Source organism: Ursus americanus, chromosome 19 (assembly GCF_024610735.1).
Source record: "Ursus americanus isolate L20-20 chromosome 19, mUrsAme1.1.p, whole genome shotgun sequence".
Taxonomy (NCBI): Eukaryota; Metazoa; Chordata; class Mammalia; order Carnivora; family Ursidae; genus Ursus; species Ursus americanus.
Window position 1 is genome coordinate 43,418,027 of NC_142145.1, and position 19,002 is coordinate 43,437,028.

General features: G+C 36.9%; 1 protein-coding gene across 2 annotated transcripts in view; it reads right to left on the reverse strand.

Moving 5' to 3' along the window:
* Positions 1-19,002, reverse strand: part of TAF4B (TATA-box binding protein associated factor 4b) — a 125,685-nt gene that overhangs the window by 44,134 nt on the left and 62,549 nt on the right. For both annotated transcript variants that reach the window (XM_087869910.1, XM_045781891.2), the window contains 4 exons: positions 18,812-18,981; positions 13,990-14,120; positions 8,368-8,493; positions 1,778-1,834 (listed from right to left, as the gene is read on the reverse strand). In XM_087869910.1, the coding sequence (XP_087726036.1) occupies positions 1,778-1,834; positions 8,368-8,493; positions 13,990-14,120; positions 18,812-18,981 (484 nt within the window). The remainder of the gene's footprint in view (positions 1-1,777; positions 1,835-8,367; positions 8,494-13,989; positions 14,121-18,811; positions 18,982-19,002) is intronic.

Here is a 19,002-nt window from a genome sequence, read left to right on the forward strand (position 1 = left end):
AAATATCGTCCACCTATTCATCCCTTAGGGAATAATTAAGCACAATATTAAAAGAAAAACCAACCAACCAAACAAAACCATCCTATACAAACCTGAAGGAAAAATTAATCGATTCAGATGTTTATGAAGGTTTATGAAAGAGGAATAGACGGGACAAAAATTTTAAAGATAAAAGAGCAAGCTTTCTGATATATATTTCCCGAAAGTGGGTGGAATTAGAAGATAAGCATCTAATCAGTCCTTAATTAAAACAAAGAGGAATGCCCATGATTTAGAGCAACAATAGGTTGCCCATTCCCAAATAACCTATGAAGCCAGGCTTGCTTAAAGAGGGTATTTGGTAAGGTTCTCATACTAGTTTTTTAGATAATATCTTCAGATCATTTTCCACTGAAAAAGAAATGAGTATGAGAAGCGTTCTGTTATTGAAATGAAATGTTTCTGGCTTCAATCCTTTCTAATGTTCTCCTTTTCCAGTTCTCCTCATCTCAATCCAGAAACCTCTCCATCCAGAGTTCATGTATTTTCCTTCTCTATTTTAGTGAAAACACACCACATTGATTGTAAGAATCTTACTAGATTTCCATTTGTTTTGCCTCAGCTCCTACATTAATCCAAACAATAAGGGCCTTTAAAACATTCATAAATAACCTGCTGCTGCTGGCACCTAGGAGCCCAGTGCTGCAATGTTAAGCAACAACAAATTTCATAGTTCAAGAGGCACAGTTAAGGAAAAAGGTTGCTCAGGAAATCACTCTTATTTAGCACAAAGATCCTTAAAAATTGCATGAAATCAGTCAAGTAACTATAGAAACCAATTTCTTCAGCTCCGTATCACACGTCTCACACCTCAATTGTCTTTATTATCGTCTGCTGTCAGATCCTTAATCAGAAATGTGAACAGGCTTGATGATTTATTCAGGAGGGAAAAGAATCTGTAGGTCAAGTGAAAAATTTCACACACACACCCAAACACACACCACATCTTCAACCTTAGGTACTTTCATTTCCTTCTGTTCTCAGCAGCTCTGGGGGCAACTCCAGTGAGATCCAATATTAAGGCTCAATTAAAATAAGCTCCAATTAGTGGAGCTTTTTTCTCTGGGGCTAGAAAAGTCAGGAAATGGATATTGGGAAATGTAAAAAGTCAGCTACTGAGAGGAGGCTGCAGACATAAATGAACTTATTTGTTGATTTCTACAGTTGCTATGCAGAGGCCTCTGGGAGTAAAAGCTTAACCAGTCTAAGCTATAAACTAAAACCCCTGCAGCTAAACATGAACTGTGTGAAACAAGGGCTCCATTCCAGAACAGAAAACTGCTGGGCCCAGAAAATTAAAAGCCAGAGGCGTTTTCCATTTAAAACTAAATCCCAGTACCACCTCCTAGCCAAAGAATTATAAGCAGTATCAGATTTACAAAACGAACAATTACCCTGGAAAAATGTAGCCTATTGTATAGTCCCAGATGCTAAATCTCAGAAGTTTCTTCTTCTTCTTTTTTTTAATCCCACATTATATTCCTCCAAGTACACTGCTGTAGTTTACAAAGAGCCATTTCTAGACAGGCCTAAGCCTTGAAAATAAATTTTAAAAAGAGAGCACATAACTCATTGACCTCATTTGAAGTACTGCCCTTGCCTTTAGCAGTTCCTGTCCTTCCCCAAGGCTTCTGCAAATGGTATGCAACAGCAAAATAAACCCTGACCTAATTGCCAGGAGAGAGCTGCCAACCTTCCCTCCAACACAAAGACAAGCATGGTAACTTGAAAGTCCTACCTCTTTGGCTTTCTGCTTTAATCTCAGCTGTTCTGGATCTTCTTTATTGGAACGACTCTATCAAAGGAAAAGAAAATTTTAATAGAAATTACTAGCATCTAAACACCATAGTTGCCGTTAAATATTTAATAAATGACAATTTTCTCTTGTGATTGAAAACCTTGGCTCCAGGGGAAAATGCCTCAATCCAGTCTGGTGCACTCCCTCCTTTACGCCCCCTCCCTCTCATCATCTGGGCCGGCTGCTGCAGCTCTAGCCCGGAGGAAGCTTATACTGAAAATGATGCTAACAAAGTCAGTCAGGTCCAGTTGAGGCATGACGTTGTTCTTGTTAGAACACTAAAAACTAAAAAACGGATGGTACAGATGAAGGAAAAGAAAAGAAGGATAATTGCTGGCTCAAAGAAGGAAAGCAATCAACATTGGTTAATCTTCAGATAGAGCCATTTTGGAAAAACATGGTATTTCACAGACTATTAAAATCAAGAACCACACATGGTGATGTATGAAATTGTTAAATCACTATACTATATACCTGAAACCACTATAACACTGTATGTTAACTGGAATTAAAGTAAAAACTTAAAAATAAATTAATTAAAATAAAATCAGGAGACTGACTTTGAATCAAATCAATCTCTTTAAAAGTATAATTTTTAAAAACTAAGTAGGAAATATATCCCAATGTTTTCAATAGAGTATCTTGTCATCTTTGGGTCCTCCATAGCATTTAACTGAATGCTGTAAACAAGTAAATATCCAATAAATGTTTACTGAATATTGCTTTCCATACTGATTCACTTCAACATTCAAAAATGAACGATCTTACAGGACTGCTATAAAGAGAGAGCTATCTTCTATATGTAATGCTATGATGAAACAAACAGTAAGGAACTTCATTTCTGACACTATGAACATTTATCCACTGAAAAATATGCTCAGGAGTATTCTTTTTTCTCATTCTAACAAAGTTATCTAACTCATTATAAATCTGAATATTTGTTCTATAAAATGCAACATCAGCTAACTAAATATAGCTAGCAAAATAAAACCTAAAGGTATTCTTATTTACTAAGTTTACTCGATATGTTTTACTGACGTGTCAGTACTTTTGTTAAAGGGAAGTAAAAGAAAGAAACCATTTAGATTTAAGAGTGCCTTGTAATTTTTAAGATTTTATATATTTATCTGAGAGAGAGCGCACAAGTGGGAGCAGCGGGGGGCAGAGAGAGAGGGACAAGCAGACTCCTCACAGAGCAGGGAGCCTGACACAGGGCTCGATCTCAGGACCCTGGGATCATGACCTGAGCCAAAGGCAGCCACTTAACCAACTGAGCCACCCAGGTGCCTTAAGAGTGTCTCGTAATTTTAAACACATGAAGTATTACATAAGGCTACCAAAAACTAGTCACTTTTTTCTTCATTTTGTCCCCTAGCTACTAAAACAACTTAACCCAAACTAAAATAAACTCCTTTATTATTCCACCTATAATATTAGGAGACAATAAGCATGTATATATGTATTTATTTTAAAAATGTGTGTGTATGTATATATATTTGTGACTGTATGATTTTTGCCCCAGTATGAAATGGGCATATTTGAATATCAAGTTTTTATCACTCAACCAATATTTATTGATTATTCATACATAAATTCTACTCTGTGTGCCTCTATTCTGAGCCTAGAGATACAGAAATGAAATAGCAAGACAAAGTCTCTGCTTTCGAGTGACATATTTTAAGAGAAAAATAATAAAACAAAAAAAATTTATAAAAATTAAATACAGTTATGACATGTAAAACATTTATGATGGGGAAAAAATCAAATAATTACTGATAGTGGTAAGTGTTATAAAGGAAGTTGGACAATGTGATAGAAAGAGAGAGGAAGGAGTGTGTGTGGGGAGGTACTTCTTTAGCTAGGACAGGAGAGAAGACATCTGAGAGAAGTGACATTTGAGTAGAGCTCTGAATGACAAGAAGGAGGCAGCCGTGCAAAATTGTGGGGAAAGAATACACCAAGCAAAAGGCACAGTCATTGCAAAAGCCTTAAAACGGGAACAAGCTTGGTAAAATTGAGGAAAGAAGGAAGGCCCGTGTGGCTGGACCATAGAGAAAAGCTGACAGAGATAAGGTTGGTAACCATGCAGGCCAAGATACAAAGTTGAGATTTAATTCTAGTTATTAAAAAAAGCCACTAAAGGGCTTGGAGCACAGGAGTGAGATGCCACTGCTCTGACACTTTAGAAAGATCACTCTGGCTGCTATGCAGTGAGTGCAGCACTGTAGGAATCTGAGATCGGAGGCACAGGCTTACAGAACAACTCAGGAGACTGCTCTAAAACAACTGTGGTTTTAGAAAAAAATATCGGGAAACTTGGACTAATGTCATAGCAGGTAAGATTAGGTTGAAATGTATTTTGGAGGCAGAGCCAAATGCATTTATTGATGGATTGGATGGATACAGGGTATGAAGTAAAGAGGAGAACTGAAGATGATTTCCTAGGATTCTAGCCTAAGCAACTGGAAAGATGAGAATGCCAACTTTCTAAGACGGTAAAGACCAAAGCAGATGTAAGACATGGACCTCAACTTTCAGGTTAAGATACCTAATTAGCAGTCTACGATGCGCACTTGGCACCCTCAAAGAAGGTCGGTGTGACTGGAGCAGAGCAAGTAAAGAAGGAAGGGATGTGAGAGGTAGGTGTGTACCTTTTAAAATCTGGTAAGAAGTTTGGATTTTATTTTAAGTGCAAAAGGAAGTCACCGAAGGCTTTCAAGTAACAGAGACATGCATGATTTGTTATGAAAACATTATTCTGACAACAGTATTAAAAATGGATTGTAGAAGGAAAAGATCAGTTAGGAGACATTATAAAAGTCCACTGAAAGATGATTTAGACCACAGTGGTGACCATGGTGATGAAGAGAAGATGATGAATACATAACAGGAAGGTAAACATAACAGGAAGTGAACTGCATGTAGGGAGAGGAGAGAGAAAACTCCTAGGTTTTCTGGCTTGCACATCTGGGCAAAAAGTGTCATTTACTAAGTTAGAAAAACCTATTAAGAGTAAAAGGTATTTTGTGGGGGGAGGAAAATCAGAAATTCTTTTGGACACATAACTGAGATGCCTATTGGCCAACTGCATGGAGACTTGAAGCAGGCAGTTAGCTATGAGTCTGGAGTTCCACAAGGCAGACCTGCTAGAATTACAAATTTAAGAGGGAGACAGAGAAGAAGCCCTAGGACTGAACCTGGACACTCCAATATTCAGAAGTCTGGTAAAGGAACAAAAACCAAGAGAGAGTGAGAGTATAATATATCTAATAATAACTAAACAAGTATTTAATAGTTTATGATCTTGTTTACAGCATAGTAATGGGAAATAAAATACCAATAAACCACCTCATTACATTGGCTGTGTGCTTGCTTATAATACTAGACAGCTCAAGGAAGAGCATCTTCCTGTCCCAGCTGTCCTTTCCAGTGCAAGAGGGGTCAGCATGGGGACTGAGACTGTGGGCCGGTGAGAAGCGGCACGGTGACAAGGTCATGGTGCACTACATCCTTGGGTGGGGGGGGGGGGGTTGGGGCACATGAAGGTATAGACCAGTCGCCAAGAGTGCAGGAGGGCTGGGAAGACTGACTAAGACACAAGCCAGTGGGCACGGCTGCCAATTACATGGGCAATGAAATGAGGGCAGGGGATACAGTGGTAGCAGACAGAAGAGGCAACCAGCATGGCTGTTTTGGAGATCAGTTACACCGAGAAAATAAGTAAATTGAGGACATAAGTAAATATATCAAGGGTAATGAGAGTCAAGTTTCAGACTATGGAAAAAGTATTTATAAACATGTAAAGGTTTAGGTTAGAAAAAGCCCTAAGATACTAGAGTTGGAGGTATCCACGTAAACTTATGGTTTTAGAATATATACATACAGAGAACTAGTTACAAATGTATGTTTGTATGTGTGTATATATATATACACATGTGTACATACATATACACCATACATATATTTCCTAGATCTACCCATTTGAGAGGGCCTACATGTAATGATACCCCATTAGCAATGAGCACACTGTATGCTCTACTCTTGGTTTCTAGATAACATCCTCAACTAAAAAGATGCAGGATTCCTTGGGGGAAATCACTGATTCCAGGACTGAGGAAAGACAAGCAAAAGCTGGGCCTGGAATAAACTGTGCCAGAACGTAAGGATAAGGGAGCCTGGGTGGCTCAGTCAGTTAAGTGTCTGCTTTTGGCTCAGGTCATGATCCCGGGGTCCTGGGATCGAACCTAGCATCGGGCTCCCTGCTCAGTGGGGAGTCCGCTTCTCCCTCTCCCTCTCTCCCTAGGTTGTACTCTCTCAAATAAATAAATAAAAAAAATCTTGAAGGAAGGAAGGAAGGAAGGAAGGAAGGAAGGAAGGAAGGAAGGAAGGAAGGAAGGAAGGGGAAAGAAAGAAAGAAAGAAAGAAAGAAAGAAAGAAAGAAAGAAAGAAAGAAAGAAAGAAAAGAAAGAAGTCAGTGAATGATGGAAACTTGAGCAACAGACAGATGTGCCAGCTGGAAGGGTCTCCCACTCAAGAGGAATGTGAGCATCAAAATAAATAATGATAGTAATGGATCACAACCTACTGAAACAAATAGAAACCCAAAGCCCATTTTGATATCAATGAATACATGAATGAATGAATAAAAGAGAAAGAAAAGCTCTTCCACATACAATGCTAATAAATCTAGAAGATGATGAGAATTTAAAAATTACCATTTTATATTTACAAGCAGTGTCCATCACAGAGGTGGCTGATTCAGGTAGATATCATCTATAGGCACTAAAGTTGATACATGGAGGTTTAGTTAGGAAGAGGATATTGGTATAATCTTGCAATACCATTCTATGAAAAACTGACTACAAAAGGGAAAATGGCAAATTTGAAATGGAGAGAATTGGAAGGCACCCACACAGCTGGGTGATCAAGGTTGCCTTTTGATAAGATCAGGTGAGAAGAATGTATATATTCCTGCCATGAATTTATTACCTAAGTCATGGGGAAATATCAGATGAACCCAGGAATTATCAGTCACCCTACAGATAGTAAGGCCTGTACTCTTAAAACCTGTCAAAGACATGAAATAGAAAGTAAAAAATCAGACTAAAGGAGTCTGAAAAGAGATCACAACTGGAATGAAATATATTGCTGAATGAGAAAACAGACCAAGAAGGAAAACGAGACTGGGCTGCGACAGTTGGTGAAATCTAAATGAGGTCTATGGATTACATGGCAGTGCAGTATTGTTCACATCCTGACTTGGTAGGGTTATACAGCAGAATGTCACAAATACATGCCAGAATGGTTAGAAGTGATGGGACATCAGGGCTAAAGCTTACTTTCAAAAGGTTCAGAGAAAGGCCAATTGGAGATGATAGTTGCATAACTTGTAAATATACAAAAAACCTCTGAATTGAAAGAAAGGGGAACAAAGGGATAAAAGAGAATAATAATGATAAGGGGTGTGTGTGTGTGCGCGTGCGTGTGTAAATATAGAGATGCAGAAAATGCAGTAACATGTTAAAAATGGGGACATCTGAGAAAAGAAGATGAGGATTCTTTATATAGTTCTGACAACTTTCCTAGAAGTATGAAGTACTTCAAATTAAATTAATTTTTTAAAAAAGTGATTAGTATATGACACACTCTAAAAGGGGAGGCTGCCAATAATACTACAAATTAAAACTAAGGTGTTTAAACAAAAAAAATCAATCTAGTGCCCAACCTTTATGACTACTTGCAACGGCCCTATGCCTATGGAGAAATGTGAAGCAACAAAAGGCAAACCACAGTGGAACTAGCTTTCACTCTGACACTAACAGTCCAGGGAAATGTTTCAATAAAGGAGAAAGAAAATAAATATATTTATAAGCTAAATATCTTTCTTCTCACTTATTCTTGTTTTCTCTAACCCATTTCTGCCCATCTTATATTTGTTCCATATAATCCTAATTTTACCCATAAATTTCCAAACTTTCCTCTCTCCAATTTAACTTGGCGCACATCAAATTTTATCCCTAAAAAGACCTTGAATATTTTTAAAAACATTTTTACTTGGGTGGGGGGGTGCCTGGGTGGCTCAGTTGGTTAAGTGCCTGGGCTCATGATTTCAGCTCAGATCATGATCTCAGGGTCTTGGGATCAAGCCAGGCCTGGGGGCGGTCTGCATTTGGTGGGGAGTCTGCTTGAGATTCTCTCTCTCCCTCTCCCTCTCCCTCAGCTCCCCCACCCTCCCCCCCTCAAATAAATAAATCTTTAAACAAACAGTTTTTACTTAGGGGTGGTAGGTATGATCCTAGGCACACAGGAACTGAGAATGAGGACAGAAAAGATTGTATCTCATTAAAATAATTAACTGAAAGTCACTGTACCACACCATCCTGGCTGTGAGAGATTTTATTAGTGATTTCACTTAAAGAAATCCTTCAGAGAAATCCAAAAGCCTAATAAAAACAAGACAGCTGGTCAACAATAAAGCCAATTCTAGCCTTGCCAGGTCGTGTTCAATCATAAATCACATAGGCTCTTACCTTGGCTACCCTAAGTAACATTTCTCTTTCTTCTAAATCCTTTCTCTGCTTCTCCAATTGATCTAGTTTTTCGAGAAATTTGAGCTGTGATCTGGTATCACTAGACAGGATGTAATTTTCACTTGCCTGGAAAAAAAAGAAAAAAAAAAGTCTTATGATGGTCTTAGGCAACACATTCTACATTAGGTTTTATAAATTAGCTATCAACAATACCAACATACACAGGGAGCTAAATTTTCAGGATGTAATATTTATATTTCTGATAATACAAACAACATAAAAGAACCTTAGTCTCCCTAAAAGCTGAAAGGTAATTAAGCATTTAAATTTCAGAGCTTTCCTAGTAGGTCTCATTCAGAGGGGAAAAAAGAGAAGCCAAGCAGATCCTAAAAACAGAAGTAGAAAGCAAGAGAGTGTAACATGTACCTATAATCTAAATCTTTTTAGTTAAATTATTGTCCATCTCGACAGACCTTAGTATAATTAATTAGATCTTAGGCCTGTGAAAGACAAAACAAAAACAAAAAAAACAATCACTTCAATAAAAAATATACCAAAGATGAAAGTTATCACTCTTGTTTCCATTGTTGAATTGGTCTAACCTTGACAAGTGAGTACATCTTCAATCAAAATGTAACATGAGATAAAACGGCAAACATTTAAAATCCTAAACCTTGTTTTGAGGATTCCTTTAAGCTATGAACTTGGGCAGAAATTAAGTATACAATTTATAAATGAGAGCCATAACAGAGAAGTATAATTATTTGTCTTAATTTGCTCCATAAAATAAAATTTACAGTTTCATTTATTCTGATATTCTAGAGTGTAAGATGGTGCTTTTCAGTCTAAATATTTTGTAATTTTCTTCATCTGATATCACCACCTATCTCTCTTCTCTAATACACACAAGATGGCGGCGGGTGTGTGTGTGTGTGCAGTGGTGGGGAATCTTCCCAATCAGCATTTTTTTAAAATTTATTTTTATTTTTTAAGATTTTATTTATTTATTTCACAGAGAGAGAGATAGCCAGCGAGAGAGGGAACACAAGCAGGGGGAGTGGGAGAGGAAGAAGCAGGTTCCCAGCAGAGGAGTCTGATGTGGGGCTCGATCCCAGGAGTCTGGGATCACACCCTGAGCCGAAGGCAGATGCTTAATGACTGAGCCACCCAGGCGCCCCCCAATCAGCATTTAAGACATCCTGCCATTTAGTCATCTCAGTAACTATGGGATGGAGACTGGGGGAGACTGTAAAATAGGAAAACTGAATGTTTTTAAACATTTAGTCCAACAGTCAGTGCCTGGCTTAGAAATCATAGGTATAGCACCAATCCCATCTTTGCTTTATCCCATGCTTATGACTGATTCAATTAACTGGGACCAAGAGATTTCATATGCCCAAGATTCCTTCTAAATTAAATTTTTATTGTTGGTATTTAACTAGATCAAAAGAGTATTACGTAGTATAACGAACAAGGATGTATTAGTGCTACTTATTTTAGTTCATGTTTAATACAAAACGAATTCTCAAATGCTTTTAAAGTTAAATAATACAAGATAGAATATGGAATATATTATAGGCCAACCATGAGGCATAAACATAATAACCAGTGGTTTCTTAAATACTTCATCTTTACCATGTTTGTGCTCAGATACTCTGGAGATAGTTTACTGACAGAATTTAATTTTAAAAGGACAACAAACACTAAATTAAAAAGGGGCACAGACTTTCTAAAATTTAACCCAATATCATCCCTGTGCTAAGATCCCTTCTCCTCCCTAAATGGATACAACTGCCTCTGGCTTAACGTATCCTTACTTTATTCTTACAGATGCTAAACAAATGAATGCCTCCCCTATTCCTACTGATTCCCCAACCTTATTTAAACAACAGCAACCCCAACCTTAAAACATTGCCTCCTGTCTACCAAGTTGGCCTAACTGAAGTCTTTATGCACCACTAAATAGGGTGGTTTAACAGTAAAAATATAAGGACTCAGACCAAATGATAACAGAGCAAATCAAGCAAATCCCATCTAAAGAAAGCACTACAGCTTTCTACTAGAAAACACTGAAGGGGCACCTGGGTGGCTCAGGCGGTTGAGCGTCCAACTCTTGATTTTGGCTCAGGTCATGATATTAGGGTCCCGGGATGGAGCCCCACAACAGGCTCTGTGCTTGGTGGGCAGTCTGCTTGAGAATTCTCTCTCTCTTTATCCCTGCTCCCTGTCCCTCACTTGCGCATGCATGTGCTCTCTCTCTCTCTCTTAAAAATAAATAAATAAATTTAAAGGAAAGAAAAGAAACACTGAAGCTTCTCCAGTCACTGGTGTGCAGAAGACTATAATAGGCCTTCAGTGGGAAAACACCTGGCAACAAGATCAAAAGCTTTGTATCGCATGTGTCACTTCCTACTTCTTTACTTAAATCTGTTTATGGACTACGATTAATTAGATAATTATATATAAACATGTGAAAGATTATCAAAAGTAGATGGATGTCAAATGCAAAGAGATGGTGGAATTTTGCTTTTAATAAAAGTAAGCTCGGTTTTGTGAAATTCATGGGGTAAAATTTCCCACACTGTACAGATAAAAATAAATCCTATCAGGGATGAACTGAAATATAAGGACAGGGCTAAATCTGTGACACAATGATTGTTATAATATCAAAGTCTATAAAATAAGTATAATTTTGAACTAGATCCAAATATAACTAAATGATTATTACTTCTGCTTAAAGAAGAATAATAATGTAGCTACAAATTCAGACAGTGGCATTAACTGTATTAAGGAATGAGCGTGGGGAAAGGCAGGCTGGGGAAAATCAATCAGGATAGGCAGTGTACAAGACAAAAGGTTAGGGAAGTGTTAGCTTTAAGCTAAGTTACTGAGGTTCCAGGTGGGGTAGACACTATTCATTTTGCCTAGGGCAACTAAATCCTTAGAACATATGCTATTGATATACAACAGAAGAATTCCATGTGAAAGCTGGAACACACAATAGAGATTTGGATGACACTCAGAACAGTAAACACTACCTGGAAAAATTCTATCCCATACTAAATTGTACAGTTACATTTTATAAAGAAACTGCCCATTGTAAATAAAAGTGCACTCATGTATCTCTGAAAATATACAGCAATTGCAGTGGGAATAGGGACAATCCAGGTTTGAAAAATCTGTAAGACTTTTAAAAAGTTACAGTAAAAAGCCAAAAAGGAAGAAAATTTTCCCCACATCCCAATATTGAAGGAAAACTGATATCCAGTCAAACTAGATTATTACAAATTTAGGATGTTAATTGTAATTCCCAAGGTAGCCACCAATAAAATATTTAAAAAAGTATACACAAAAAGAAATGACAAGGGGATCAAAACAGTACATAACAACAAAAAGGCAGTAATAACAGAAATGAGACCAAAAAAAAGCGACAAAGCATATAGAAGAATAGTGAAATAGCACAAGTAAGTTCTTCCTTATCAGTAATCATTTTACACGTAAGTGGACTAAACTACCCAATCAAAAGGTAGAGACTAAACATAATGCATAAAAAACATGATCAACTACAAGCTGTCTACAAGAGATTCACTTTGGATGAAAACACATGAACTGACTGGGAGAAAAGATGGGGAAAAAATTTCATGCAAATAATAATCACAGAAAGCAGACGTGGCTATACTAATATCAGGTAAAATAAACTTTAAGTCAAAAACTGTTAAAAGAAATAGAGAAAAACAAGGGGTGCCTGGGTGGCTCAGTCAGTTGAGTGTCCGGCTCCTGATTTCCACTCAGGTTATTATCTCAGGCTCGTGGGACAGAGCCCTGTGGAGGGCTCTGTGCTCTCTCTTCCTCTCTCTCTCAAACAAATAAATAAATCTTAAAAAAAAAAAAAAAAAGGGATAAACAAGGGCATGATATATTGACAAAAGAGTCAATTCATCAAGAAGATATACATAACAGGCAACAGAGCCCCCAAATATATGAAGTGAACATTAACAGAACTAAAAAGAGAAATACAGTTCTACAATAACAGCTTAAGTCTTCAATACCTCCCTTTCAATAAGAATACCTAGACAAGAAGATCAAGAAGGAAATAGAAGACTTAACATTATAACCCAACTAGATCCACCAGACTTTTATGAACATTCCACCCAACAATAGAATACATGTTCTGCTCAAGTGCACATCAAACATTCTCTAAGAGGGATCACATGTTAGGCCACAAAACAAGCCCACATAAATTTAAATTGATTGAATCACATAAAGAATCTCTTCTGCCCATACAGAATGAAGCTAGAAATCAACAATAAAGGAGAAACTGGAAATTTCACAAATATGTGGGAACTAAACAACATACTTTCAAACAACCAATGTATCAAAGAAATCTCAAAGGAAATTAGAAAATACTTAGAAGTAAATGAAAACAAAAACACAATGTACCTAAACTTACAGAATGCAGTGAAAGCAGTGCTCAGAGGGAAATTTATAGCAATAAATGCCTACATTAAAAAAGGAAGATCTCAAATCAGTAACCTACTTTATAACTAAAGGAAGCAAAATAAAAAATGAAAGAGGGATCATTGTTGCTGACCTTACAGAAATAAAACGGTTTTTAAGAAAATACTATAAACAATCATATGTTAACAAAATGGGACCAAAAGAAATGGACTAATTCTGAAAACACACAAAAAGAAGTAACTGATACTGTTTTTTTCTCCACAGCTTTTTCTCCTGATGATCACTTATTTTTAAGTTGGTCCTGCAAATTCTCACAAAGATTTATACAGTGAGGACCTCAGCAACTATAAATAGTTCTTCCAAAGTTCTAAACAAAGCAGAAAGTAGAGAAAATAGAATGATTCCTCCAGGGAACTTAACAGTGATGTGGTAGCTGCTATTTCCCTGAGTTCCTTTTAACCTATGGCTAGGACATTGTGACAATGACCATTCTCACAAAGTCAAAACCTTATAAGACTACCCACATACCACGCTGCACAAAATCTAGTATCAACATTTCTTGGTTGATGGGGGAAAAGGTTATCTTTTTCTTTTTCATCTCTCATCACCCAATAAATTCGCTCTCCACCAAAACCATAATACAAATATATCAAGTGCTTTCATCTTAATGATGGTAAGTGATTTGGTTCATACCACTAGAGACAAGACAGGCTATCCTTCCATTTAATTTGTTTAAAAGGCAGCCAATAACTGTAAGGAGTGGCACCAGCATTAGCACTCAATACAATTATTTAACTTATTAAAAGGAACAACAGTACTAACAAAGTACAGAGCACTGAAGAGAACGCGGCTATCCAATATTCCATTCTAATATATTCTCCTTGCCAATCAAAAGCTGTAGAAGATGTCTCAGGCAGAACAGATGCATATCTCAATCTACACTGACACAGAAGCTTCGGATACAATTTTAAACTGTTAATTTTGTCATGTAAGTATATCTAAATCAGGCAAATGAGGAATGTAACTTTTGTCGACCCATATGAACTATGTCTTGACCATTTCCTTTGAAGATATACTTAAAATATGAATCCATACCAAAATACTATCTTTAACATGACAGAGAAGAAAGAGAAGAATTTGTACTTCTTTAACGATTTCCTTTACCTTGTAAGTTGTCATTCGATGCTGAGCAATTGTAGTCAGTTTTTCTAGAAGGCCTCGTAATCGTTCCTGTGTTGCATGGGAGATCAAGTTCACAGCATCAGAGTTAAGTTCTGTAATGTCATGCTTTTTACCTGTAGAAGCAGAGAAAATCCATTACGTGTTTTAGTAGTGGCTGATAATTGAAATAATTAGCACAGCAGGTATTCTGTTCCCCCTGGAAGTCATACCCATTATGAATAAAGGTTTGGAGATTATGATTTTCCTGGTAAAGTCACAACTTCAAAGATCTTAGACATTACATTAATAAAACCTAGCCTGAAGCCTCAGAAAATATAGACATTGTTTCACTTAGCCTCTAGAATCACTCTCCTTGCAAGGTCATTTATAGGACAAAGTTAATAAGAACACAAATCAAGTCTAGTGTTCAGGGAGGAAAATGGTAACTGCAGAAATTAGTGCCGTATTCTGTTAATTTTAGTAATTAAAAAAATAGAAAATTACATTTTGCCCTGTTTGACACTGTTAACAATTTATGACATTTATTTCAATGAATTCAGATTGTGGGTCTCTGTTACTGCCTTGTCTACAAGATATACCTACACTCCTTTTGTCCATTACCAATCATGCTTATTTTGCACTAACTCATGTTCTGATAAATTGACCTGGTAATTAATTCACAAGTTGAAATGGATTCAAAGCCTCATAATTTCACCCATCCATTTGAATAACTTCTCTTTCAATGTATCTCCGTCCATAAATAAACCAAACTTCTATTCTTCAGCCAGCTAACTAGGAAGAAAGATTCAGGAAAACAACTTGCACCACATACCCAAGGGCAGAAGCTCATTTATAAAGCAACCTTATCAGTATTTACATAGTAATTCCTCAGCTCAGTGAAACCAACCTGTATCAACAGAGACCTCAATCTAAAGATATAGCCAATTGTGTAGTCTAATTTAAATAAGCTTTTAATAGTGCTCTTGTGTTTATTTTTAACAAACACAACAGTATGCTTTTGCACTCTCATCTGAAATATACTCTTACTCATCAAATTGTGAATCAGTATAGCAAAAATAAGTTTTCATGAAAAGCCAACAACTCTTACATACCTTTGACGTGATACTCCATAATAAATGCTAAACTTTAAAGTGTAGGCGATCGGATGTGAGGGCTATCTGGCTGTGACATCTGTCACACCACTGATCACCAGGGTGGATCTGGCTGATCTGGCTGCCAAGGTGCAGTCCCCTTCCTCTCCCACTATTTCTTTTTTTTTTTTCTTTTTTAAAGATTTTTTTATTTATTTATGTGACAGAGAGACAGCCAGTGAGAGAGGGAACACAGCAGGGGAGTGGGAGAGGAAGAAGCAGGCTCCCAGCAGAGGAGCCCGATGTGGGATTCGATCCCGGAATGTCGGGATCACGCCCTGAGCCAAAGGCAGATGCTTAACGGTTGCGCCACCCAGGCGTCCCTCTCCCACTATTTCTTGTGCATTCCTCCCAAAGCTGTGTGCTCCCTTGAAAAGAACGACCTTCCTAGATAGAAGAAGGCTATTCTTTGGTCAGGGGTATGCAAGTAGCTGTGTTCTCCTACTAGAACCTCCAAAGCAGCTCTCGAGGTCCAAAATGCAGACTATAGCTAACCAGAAGGGAAGAAGATATAAAATTATTTAGCTTCTTCTAAGCCAAACCTTCAAAATGTAATTTGTTACTGTCTAGCAAAACTGAATTCATCACCAATTTTAGATTTAAGCAGATAAAAAAAACACTACAAAGTCAAATCTACTCTACTAAAACTGTTAGCATATATAAATAGTGAAGGCCTTCTACATAAGGGACACAATTTTAAAACCATCCAATGATTAAAATTACAACTAAACGTACAGTAGTCGATCTATCAGATCATGCTTAAAGGAAAGAAAATGAACATTTAAAAATATGTAGTGTTTTGGAGGGAAACTTTGAAAATAATTTCATATGTATTTATAAAATAGTTTATCCTATATAGAAGAAAAATCCATATTTTAAAAACATTAGAAATAAACAAGAGTAGAGATTTGCAAACAATTCCAGGGTTTAGTGAACAATCAAATGTTCTAATATCTTCACTACACTGATGATAAAACATGACAAAGTTACCAAGTTAAAATACTATAAGAAAAATTCTCACTGTTTAAAGGAGAGAGAATCTGAAGCAGACTTCTTGCTGAGCATGGAGCTCAACACGGGGGCTTGATCCTGTGACCCTGATATCATGATCTGAGCCTAAATCAAGGGTTGGATGCTTAACCGACTGTGCCACCCTGGTGCCCCTCAAAATTCCCACTTTTAAATAAAACACTCTAAGGCAACATAACTGATGAAAAAAATCTAGTTGGTGCTTTTAAGCTTGTTAAGTGATTTTATAGAATGTCTGTGTAATTTAATTTAGGTAATTGGCAAAAAAGGAAGAACACTGACATGTTTACTCTCCTAACATTATTCAAGTAGAAAAATCTTCCCAAAAAAATTCTTTGGGTTAATTTATAATTTCTGTGATTAAGGAACAGTCCTTGTTCTGAGCTGTTCTGTAAAGGTGGAATTTTACTAAATGGAAAACATTCCTAGAAATACATAACTACACTCACTCTATAGTTTTATTGTTTTTAAAAAAGCTTAGGTATTTCACAAGAAATTTAGCAATTTTCCATTATATTAATTGACAAGTTTGTGCTTAATTATTAAGGACTGAAAATACCAAATAGTTACTCCCAGAATTCTCCTTGAAAGCAGAGGCTGACAAACTAAATTTTTTTTTTATGATTTTTTATTTATTTATTTGACAGAGATAGAGACAGCCAGCGAGAGAGGGAACACAAGCAGGGGGAGTGGGAGAGGAAGAAGCAGGCTCACAGCGGAGGAGCCTGATGTGGGGCTCGATCCCATAACGCCGGGATCACGCCCTGAGCCGAAGGCAGACGCTTAACTGCTGTGCCACCCAGGCGCCCCTGACAAACTAAATTTGAACTCTTTTGTATATATAAAAGTTTGATGGGAATACAGTCTTGCCTATTTGTTTATGTATTCTCTATGGCTGCTCTTGCAATGTAGTAAGAGTTGAGCAAGTGACACAAACCACATGACCCACAAAGTGGCAAATATTTACTATCTGGCCCTTTGCAGAAAAAAATTGCCCATCCCTGTCCTAAATGATCAAATTGTTCTTTCAATGCTAAAAACTTTCTTATCATATAATGAAAGTGTAAGTCAAGTTAGAAATAAAATTTGTTCGGGGGGGTGAGAACTGATAAAGCTAAGTATTTACTTCTACTCTACCAAAGCTCTAGGTAATTATATGGTTACATGGAGTCAATACCAGCAAGCTTCCCAAGCCATTACAGGAAAGTATCATGCTTGTTCCAAAATTAAGGAACTGGCTCCTGTACAGTACACAATACATATGCAAAGAAGAGACTGAAAGACAGAGTAAGAAAGAGATGGAAGGAAAAAGGAAAAGGAGTGGGGGGGGGTGGGGAGAAAAGTCAAATAAACAAGCAAACATTTTACCATTAGCTCTTCTGAATTCCTATTCTTTTGGACTGCTTATAAATTCTAGTTTTTCATAATAAAAAAAAGTAACAGAGGGGCTCCTGGGTGGCTCAGTCAGCTGAGTGTCTGACAAGTGACTTTGGCTCACGTCATGATCTGGAGCCCCACTGTTGGGCTCAGGGCAGAGTCTGCTTGAGATTCTCTCTCTCTCTGCCCCTTCCCCCACTCACACACTTGCTCTCTCTCTAATAAATAAATCTTAGAAAAAAGAAAGATAATAGATACCCAAGTTATGTTAGAAATGAAAAAAATGGTAATTTGTATAGTATATAGTAGAAGCTCAAACATTTACTGTTTTGTGAAATAGATTTAAAATATGTAATAGTAAGGTACTTTGTAGTCCTTAAAAATACTATGGGTATAAATCAGAAATCAGAAACCTTCACATTTCTGTGTTAGGGCTTCAACATAAAATACAAAGATCCTTACTAAAGTATATTCAAAGGTCACTAGTATTAATCTCCCAAATTTGATAAGTGATGTGATGAAGAAGGTACTCCAAAAGTCCCAGGATTAGGACACATGCAATGAGATAATTCACATGCAATAATCTCTCTCCAAACTGTCTTGTTTTTCAGTCAATGTGGGGAGAATGTAGTCTTTCATGTTCCTGCAAGATTGGTACTAAACAACAACAAAAAAGCTGTGTGGCTCCAGAACAAAACTGGAACATTCTCTTCCATTTCCTTCTACACACTGCAGCCATCTAGTAACTACTCGTGGACCTTGGGAAAAACCTAGTATTTTAATTTAGATCTTTTAGGGTAAGGATGAGTTTGAATTTCAGGGTTGAGAGAAGAAAAAAAGGAACTTACTCTCTATTTCTATGTTTCACAATACTTGGCAGTTTCTAGATTTCATAAACATGAACTTGTAATATATGCATGCATTTGTATACATATGTGCCTAGTCCAACCAAGAAAGGCACAGGATGGAAAAAGAATAGTACATCATATGTACAAATCCACATAAAAATATACACATCTTTCTCCCACTAAGAAATATAAATAAAATATTAAGTTTTATTATCTAAACCAAAAACCATAGGTTATGATTTAAGTTAATAGTTCTTAAAATGAAATACTTCTTTCTATAACACCCATGAAATCCTGATTAATTCCAGAGCTTTATTTAAGCCTGAGTTCCAGGAAAACCAACCCAGGCTGTCTCTTTTGATAACACTTTCCCTGGAACAGACAGTCCTCTTAGGTCAATAATCTTAAGTCTGCACTTACCAATGTCTAAAATTCTCTTTTGCAGAGCTCCAATGAAAAGAAATGGTTCATCTTTACATGACTGAACAAGTGTGCCAACCAATCCAGAGTTTGTTGCTAAGATGCAGGCATTTTCTTCACTGAGGTTGACCCCTGCCATGGATGTCACATCATTGATGTCATCTTCATCTCTAAGAGGAAAGAAAGATAGC